The 8,988-nt window shown below is 38.9% G+C and overlaps 1 protein-coding gene across 2 annotated transcripts; it reads right to left on the bottom strand.

Annotated features, from left to right (window-relative positions):
• Window positions 1–4,703: 4,703 nt before the first annotated feature.
• Window positions 4,704–6,614, bottom strand: LOC107600795 (protein MIS12 homolog). 2 transcript variants are annotated; one of them, XM_016292763.1, is made up of 2 exons: window positions 6,516–6,614; window positions 4,704–5,991 (listed from the first exon to the last, which is right to left on the bottom strand). In XM_016292763.1, the coding sequence occupies exons 1-2, from the start codon at window positions 6,529–6,531 to the stop codon at window positions 5,366–5,368; spliced, it is 642 nt and encodes a 213-aa protein (XP_016148249.1). In that variant the 5' UTR covers window positions 6,532–6,614; the 3' UTR covers window positions 4,704–5,365. The 2 variants fall into 2 exon arrangements, with proteins under 2 accessions (XP_016148249.1, XP_016148248.1); XM_016292762.1 differs by having other exon boundaries at window positions 4,704–5,997; window positions 6,516–6,613.
• Window positions 6,615–8,988: the final 2,374 nt, after the last annotated feature.

The following is an 8,988-nucleotide window of genomic DNA, read 5'->3' as shown; positions in this document are numbered from 1 at the left end:
GCCCATGCATAAATCAGGAGGGAAGATAAGTTTTGGTGTTAACCAAGTTGAGTGAAATGGATTCAGTCTTTTCTCGCTTTCCCCATTTATACCACAGGAGGATGAAAAAAATAGCTTTGAACTTCATACGCTCAAGTATGTTTGCCTCTGGTGGAGACGGTCTCTGAAAGACGTGGTCGGGGGTAATGGGGGTTTTCAAGGCAGTAGTGCATATTTTATTTATTGTTCACTGCAGTACTTTCTGATGTTGTCAGGATTTAAGTCTAAAAATGACCTCTAACGTTTTATTTTTTTTATTTCAGAAGCTAACTTTTATTTCATGCTAATCACTGCTGAATGTTAAATTATAGTAGCTACACAGATTTGACTACACATTACTGATGTAATTTAGAGTTATTCATTAGTTACAGTTAATTAAATGAACGAAAATGATCTTGCAGTGTAATTTGATGATTGCAAACGTAGGCTATTAAAGGGCAGTTTCGATGAGTATCCTATGTTATGCAAAAGTGGCAATGCTGCTAACTTTATATTTTTCAGTACCGTGACTGCTGCTTTCAATGCCATCACAATATATAATGCTTTATCCAATACCGATTGTTTTAAAACAGCTTCACGTTAAGAAACAGAAAAATAACCGCGTTATATGTTGTGCAATTCATCCATTATGAAGCGGTGTCAAAGTAGCTTTAGCGAACTGCTTTTTCCAACGGGTCACGGTGTCGTGTGACCAAACGCTGCATGCCTACAAACACACTCACCTGAACAGACCTCTCTCACACATTTGAATCAGTGGAAAGTTTAATTAAATCAGTTTATCCTAAATGGTTCTTTCACACCTTTCAAGTCTGATTCACTCTATTGAATCAGTTCATCCTAATCATTTCTCTCTCACATTTGTACACTGGAAAGTCCGGTTTATTATACATGATCCACTTTCACATTTATATAGCCTTGAATCGGTTCAATCTTAGTCCTTTTTTAATATGTATTCATCCTCAATGATTGCTCTTACATTTGTAGTCAGATTCATATCAGTGAATCGACTCATTCTAAACTGTTCTCTCTCACATATGCAGCACTGGAAAGTCTGATTCATGTTACTGAATTGGAAAAACCCTTTACAGGCCCACTTAGGGCAAGCGTAAAAGCCCCCAGTGGGCTGCCAGCACAGGGCCCCTGAGAATTTGCTCATTGGCAAAACGTTGGCCCCTTAGTGCTGGCCCTGCACGGGTAGCCATCACTTAGCCCCCAGGAAACCACACTAGGCCCACACAGGGCCTGCACTATTCATCTACAACAGGGGTGCCCAACCCTGGTCTAACTTCCTGCAGAGTTCAGTTCCAACTCTGAACCCTGGTCCTGGAGGCACCCCAACACTGCACGTTTTGTATGTCTCCTTAATCAAACACACCTGTTTCAGGTCATCAGCTCATTAGTAGAGACTCCAAGACCTGAAATTGGTGTGTCAGAGAAAGGAGACATGCAAAATGTGCAGTGTTGGGGTGCCTCCAGGACCAGGGTTGGGAACCACTGTGTTTCACTATCAATACTTTCCATAAACTATAAATTAAGTCTTTGGGGAAAACAGTTATTATATATCTGAAATGGATGCAGTCACCACATGACTAATGGCTGTATTGTCAGAAAATGTACAGTAGTCAAAGGGATTTCAAATAAATGTATTAAATACAAAATAGAAAACATTAGGTTAATACAGCTACATATAGCCAAAAATATAAATACACAAAAGTACAAAAACTAAAGAAAGCGAACAAAGCAATGTAAGATTGTAGGATTCAGTCATGTGAAAGTTTATGTGTGGGAAAGTCTTATCTGTAGTGCATCAATTTCCAAACACTGTCCATAGCTGAAAATGGCTGATAGCAAATGAATAATCCAGCCTCTTGTAATGAAAACACGCCACAGCTCTGAAACACCAGACTCTTCCTGACCAGGAACAGTCAAAAATAATCCAGACTAAGGTCCCACATCGAAAAGATCTTTAAATCCATTTTCAAACTGGACCATGATGTGGCGACCTCACCAATAAAAAGTCATTCTAAAATGCATACAAATACACTGTCTTAAACTCTTAGCATCAATCCAAACATAGGCCATACATGTAACATCTCTGCAAAAAACATCACCAATGTACACTTTTAAATAGAAAAAAATGAAACACAGGACACAGCACAATCTGCTCTGGTTCTGAAAAGGTCTCTTTTGGTTTGAGCCATTCCAGTTCAATTGAGTGGCTAAAGAATGGCCATGAACCCCTGCATGGTCCCAAAGGTACAAAAGTTGCTCTGGGCCCAAACGTGCTGGCCCACACTGGGCCATCATTGGATTAATGTTAGCAGTCCCATAGTGTGGGCTGCTCACAGAATGCCTGCGGTGAGCCCAAAGCTGTGGGCCTCGCCTGGGCAAGCCTGCTCTGGGCCTGTTTAGGTTTGGTGTGGGCTGGCCCTAGTCCACTGTGCCCGCAAAAAAGCCAGCATGGGCCCCGCAGGGGCATGTTTGCAGGGTAACTATTTAATCAGTTAATTGAATGGTCACACATATGTAGCACTAGAAATTCCTGATTCATTGTATTGATTTGATTCATCCTAAACGGTTCTCTCACTTACATAGCACAGGAAAGTCCAGTTTGGGAAAGTCTGATTCATTCTATCATCATGAACAGTCCTATCTTAGATGTAGCATTGGAAAGATTAATTCCAGTGAATTGATTTATGTGGCCGATTCTGGACAGAATGATTCTGAAGCATTCTATTGAATCGGTTCAAGCTAAACTTTCCTCTCTGAGATGTAGGCTAGCACTGAAAAGTGTTAAACTGGTTCATCCTTATGTATAAACACACACACACACACATAAAATATGGTAGTTAACTAATCTGTAGCAACGGCTCTTCCTTAGCATAGCTACATTTTCACAAATGTATCACTTTAGCACGTTAACTACTTCAAACTATGATTAGCTTGTAGCTTGGCACCCAACAGTTGTAGCTTTTCTAACACCAGGCATGGGTAACATAAATTAAATCTTTCAGTGTTTCGTGACATAATAGGATACCATTCGTTGGTTTCGTTGTGTGCAAAGTAGTCATTCTGTCTCTTAATCAGCAGATCTGTTGTAACCTTATTAAATTTAGCTCGGTTCCACTCTACTGTTCTCTCATAACTCATCACCTCAGTATCTTCAGACTCAGGCAGGGCTTTCTGACTCCAGCTTGTCATTGCGTGGATGTGTGGAGATAAGGGGTCTTTATTGGTAGACCCTAATCTGATTTGGCAGGGGGGATTGAGGCCAAGCTGTCCGGAGTGTGACGCCTCCATCCAGCATGACTTTTTGTGGATGGCCCCAGCTGCTCTGGATACATCTTTAATGAGTGATGATGAAAGAGGCAGACGTAGTTGGGCAGGTTGCGGGGGCCTCCCTCCTCTAATCCACCCAGCCCTCCTTCACTGCATCTGTCTCTCACCCCTTGTTTAGGTGCATGCCCTCCAGCAAATCCAGCACTATGATTCATTTTTACATGAGAATAGCATTGTCCTTTGGGATTTTCCAGCTTGGATTGGGTGTACTGATGTTAAAGCGGTTAACCTCAAAAAGTAAACACTGCAAAATAAAACTTATTCTTAATTAGCATCTTTATCTTGATTTCTAACAATTCTTAAAGCATGAAAGATACACTCTAAAAAATGCTGGGTTATTTCAACCCAACTTTGGGTCAAATTTGGACTAACCCAAATTGTAACCCAACGGTTGGGTTAGTCCATATTTGACCCAAAGTTGGGTTGAAACAACTCAGCATTTTTTTAGTGTGTAGATTCACCTGAGAAGATATTCAGTGATGTGCACTTTAATATTATGTGTCATCCACTGTTTGATTGTTTCACTTTCTAAATTTAATTTAGAAAAATAGAATAAAAAAGTAACACATTCTGAGAAAAATAATTTAAACTGTGATGACAATGATTAACGCAATGGCTTAGGGAGTGACAATAAATTTGACATTTTTCTTTCATCTGACCACTGTAATCAATCTGTTTGTTTATAAATTTTCCTTGTTTGGAATTTTTTTTCTTCATTTGCTACTGAAGCAAATGGGGACAGAAAAAAACGTATTTGTTGTAGTTTCCATTCTCCACTTCAGTAATTTATCCAATGTGAAAAAGGTCCAACCTTTACCCAAAAATGAATTTCTGTCACTATTTTTCCATCATGTCATTACAAACCCATTGTTATTTTGAGAGTTTTTGAAGAATCGTCTCACAGCTGTTCCAGAAGGGAAAAAAGCACCAAAAAGTTTTTGAAACAACGTAAGGGTAAGTATAATATTATTTCTTCAATACATTTAAATGTTATCTTGCTTTTGGGTGAAAATAAACTCAAAAATAAGAAACTACGCTTTTTTAGGACACTGCATTCAAATAAGCTTTATAGATCTTGATTGCAAAGTCTTTAAACACTGTTTTTCATGCTTGTTTAATGAACCATAAACACTTATTGCAAATGTACCTGTGAAACAGTCATTAACAGTTTACAGGCAGTTGGATCTTTTAAAGTTCATAGAAGTACTTATACATGTTAAGAAATATGCTGGAAATAAAATTTGTTTCTATTTTTGTGGTTCTGTAAACATTCATAAAACAACAAAAATAAGATAATATAAAAACATTTTTAAAAAATGTGTTGCTTTACTGAAAATGTTCTTTCAGTATAGAGTGATCATTTCATTTGTGGAAAAGAATGTATCATACAAACAAAATATTTGTATTGCCATTTACGGTTACGAACAAAAGCATATTAGTTTATTACATTTATTACAAACGGACATTTGTGCTTAGCAACTCAATCCATGTACTGGAACTTAGAGTCAGCCTATGTACAAAATGTAGGCGTTCCTCTGCGGGCAATAAGGTACTGTACAACTCAATATGAACTTAAAATCTTTCTCCTCTGAAATTCAAGGGAAAGATCTTAAAAAATATCTCCTCAAACGACATGAAACTTGCTGTAAAGTGTAACGCCAACCAGGCTGTTGGACACATCAGTTTGGGCCTGTGGGAAATTTGGGCTAATCTAATGCAGATCTCGCTGTACTGAACATCAAAGGCACTGAATCGTAAATGAGAAAACCCAATGACTTTGAGGAAGGAGAGATGGACTGCATTTCAAATGCCGGAGTAAAATCGCCTGATTACAAATTTATTTCTTTGAAGCTAGACTGATCTTGATACTTGTATGTTAATGTAACTGTACCGAACAGATAGAGCTTTGCCTCCCCCAGGTGGATGGATCATGCAATTAAACCACAGCGCTTGTGGTATGGAGGTCTCAATTGTTGCAAATAAACCATCAAACTTCATCCAGGTTTTTATTTCGCTTGTTAATCTTTCCTACAACATCCTGCAATTGGCCGACAGCCTCCATCATGTGTCGAATGCTGTCTTGGACATTTCCCATTCCCTCTCGCCTCCATGAAATTCGCAGTTCCTCGATCCATCTCAGCACTTCATCCAGTTGTTTCTGAGTTTCTTTCTGCTCCTCAAGCTCAGCGAGAAGCGCTTGCTTGGCGCACACCTCGGCTTCATAAGCCTGCAGCAGATTGGCAATGGATTCCTGCAGCTTCATGAGGTCTTCTTTGCCTTCTGGGTACTTCTGGTGCAGCTGGTCATCGGGCAGCAGGACGTTGTGAGGGATGGATAGGACGCGGTCCATCAGCATCCCCTTCATGCGCTGAAACATGATTTCAAAGCGCTCCTGTAAGAACTGCCGCAGTTTTTGGGTGCTCTCTCGGGCTGTCAGTCGGAGCTCTGCTGGCGGATCATGGCCTGGACACAATCTTTTCACAAACACAGATTCAACAGCGACCAATATGTGATTGAGGGAATCTCGAAATGCATCGTGAACTCGTACAGTGCAGGTCTCTGGGGTGAAGCCGAAGAACTGTGCTTCATACAGCTGGAGGGATTCAGATCCCACTGAAACTGGAGTCATAAGAGAGACAAGTTAAGCCACAAATATATTCACATATCCATACACTAGAAGTCCAAAAAATGTGGCGTAATTCAAAGGTTTCATGTTTTTAAAAGAAATCTCTTATGCTGACTTCGTATGCTCCTTTTATATGATCAAAATACGGTAAAAACAGGAATACTGTGAAATGTTTGTACAAACTGAAATGGCAAAGCTGAATTTTCAGTAGAAATCATTGCAGTATGCGGATTTGCTGACAAAGAAAACATCTATTATTTCATACATACACATATATAATATAATGTTATTATATTGGCTTGCTTTTTAGTCGTGTCGTTGGATAGTTTCTAAGAACTAGCCGCATGAAAATATGACAATAACATTTATCTACATGTAAAACTGACTAAATATTTTCTAACATTCTAGAGTTATATATAAAGTTAAGCATTTCCCGCTCTTTTTGTATTGTTGATGTTTTGTGAGTTATTCTAACTTTCAAAGAGGTTTGAAAACCCGAATCGTGTTTTACCTCCGCTCTCTGCCATCTCTGCAGCGCGCGCGCCGTTCAACTTTCTTCTTCGCGCCTCTTCTTCTTCTTCTTCTATCTTTCCGGCAGTGTAGACGCAACTGGGCGTATTACTGCCCTCCACAGGTCAAAGTTTGAACTAAGTTCTTATATACAGTCCTGTATTATGCAAGAACTGAAAAACTGCCTCCGAGATCAGTTTATGCACTGTGTCCAAACAAAGTAACAGAAAACACTTTCACTCCAAGTTCTGCCAATTTATCAAAAAGTGCTTTTCTTTCTGCATTATACTTCCTGCATTCCAAGACAACACGCCCTACTGTTTCCATATCCCCACATTCACATAATCCAGAAATATGCTTTCCTACAATATACAAAAAGCAATGTAACCCAAAGTGGGCAAAGTGCCCCACCCTTACGGGATGGACAAGTACAAAAACTTTAGGCTGAATAGAAAAATAATGTATACCCTTGATTTCCTTTTCCCATCCTCTCTGCCATTCTTTTATTAAGCCCTCTTTAACCCTTTCCCTCAGTTCCACCCTCCCCAAGGATACATGGATATCCATTTCTCTTCCTAAACTCTCCTTCGCTATATAATCTGCCTGCTCATATCACCCCAGCATGCCCAGGCACCCAACAGAAAGCCCTATGCTTCTGCGCAACCGCAGGCTGCAGTTTCAGGACCGCAGTTCTAGGACCCTATTCTTTTGTAACAGCGCCACCTACCGAATCGGATCACTAAAGATGGACGACATGGACAGCAATCAGAGCGAGTAACTTTACCGATTTTCAATTAAGTTTTATTTTATAACCTTAAAACGATGCAAAGTTTACGTAGCAAACATGAGAACGGCTAAGAAATAATAATGAATTCCCGATTGCTAGTTTTATTGATTATTACGATGTTCTTAATTCGTGGCCATGATTTAATTAAGCTAAACCTTGTTGACATAATGACTACAATAAGTCAATCTAGCCAGCACATTCATTAAACTTAAAAAGATGATAAAAGCATGTTGATGTGAGATGTGTCAGATTTACCTGTAGCTTACTGTATTAGTGTGAAAACTTGTTTGATACTCATTTAGCATATTAGTTAAGTATAAATCATCTTTCATAATTAAACTGGGCTCATTGCTTGGTTGCACCACAATATGTATTATTAGCTTGTCCTTTTGGCAGTACTTTAGATGAATCTGGTTGATGTTTGAAAGGCATGGTCAGCGGTTTGCCTTCTGGACTGATGAGGCCAGAAACTTGCTCCAAGGAGCTCTTCAGCCAGTGTACAGAGTGCTATCTCCGAGGAAATCCACATTCAGGCTGTCCATGAGCACACTGCAGAGATAAAGAGCCCGCTGGACTTCATTGTGAAGTTACAGGGATCTGAGGAGCATTTAGTGGTACTGGGTTGTTGACATTTAATCATCATTACAAACAAACTCACAGTAAAGGTTCACCAAGGGCCTTAATTAGGAATAATATTAACAGTATCTTTTAACTATGCTGCAAATTATGGTATCTTTATCTTAAATGTATCAACAAATGTTTTTGCACCATGGTTTGCCCATAGGGTGTACTCAACGGGAAGCGCTCATAAGCTAACCTCTTCCCGAGTGCCTGTCAACCTCGACAGTGAGGAACAACTGTCCTGTTTGCCGATCTGAGAGGAGTGCTGCACAGGACACCAACACAACTGAGCTTCACAGATGAAGTGCAGAGGTATGTTAAGTGTATGATGATTTATAACACACAATGAACACATTGCATCCACTTAAGTTACAGTGGATTATATTTCTCATAGTCATAATGTATTATAGGTCTCATATCTTACCATTGTTTAAGATCTGCACAATAACTTAGTACATCTTATTTGTGTTTTTACTGTAAAATAACAAATACAAAGTCTTCATGAAAACATTCCAAAATGCTTTAATGTGGTCTTATTGTTATTAAGTGCTCTTTGTCTGCTTTAAGTGAAGTAACTTCACTGTACTTAAAGCAGACAAAGACCACTTATAAATAATAATAATAATAATTTTTCTCAAACAGCCATAAGATCTGATATCAGATCAGATGAATGTGTACACATTTGCTTTGAACTATTTTTATTGTAATATCAATTTGATTATTTTGATGGTAGCCTTCAGACATCTGTTGATAAGTAACTCTGCGACTACTTGTCAACTAGCAGTCATCAGAGTATTAGTAGACTGTATGCTAAATATCTGATAACACTTATTTTGATGGTTCCCCAACAGATATTCTACTCACTATAAGCAACTTTACATCAACTTACTCTACCAACCCTAACCTTAACTAAGCCTACTAATACTCTGAGAGTTAGTTGATGTAGTTGCAAAGTTGCTTATAGTCAATAGACTAAAGGGGACCATCAAAATAAAATGTAATCTAATAAAAAAAACACGTTGCATTTTTTCATTTGAAAGTATTACCGTACAACTGGTCTTAAACT

Source organism: Sinocyclocheilus grahami, unplaced genomic scaffold (genome assembly GCF_001515645.1).
Source record: "Sinocyclocheilus grahami isolate Dianchi unplaced genomic scaffold, SAMN03320097.WGS_v1.1 scaffold291.1, whole genome shotgun sequence".
Lineage (NCBI taxonomy): Eukaryota > Metazoa > Chordata > Actinopteri > Cypriniformes > Cyprinidae > Sinocyclocheilus > Sinocyclocheilus grahami.
The sequence above is the reverse complement of the archived record's forward strand: the minus strand, read 5'-3'. Positions and strand labels throughout refer to the sequence as shown.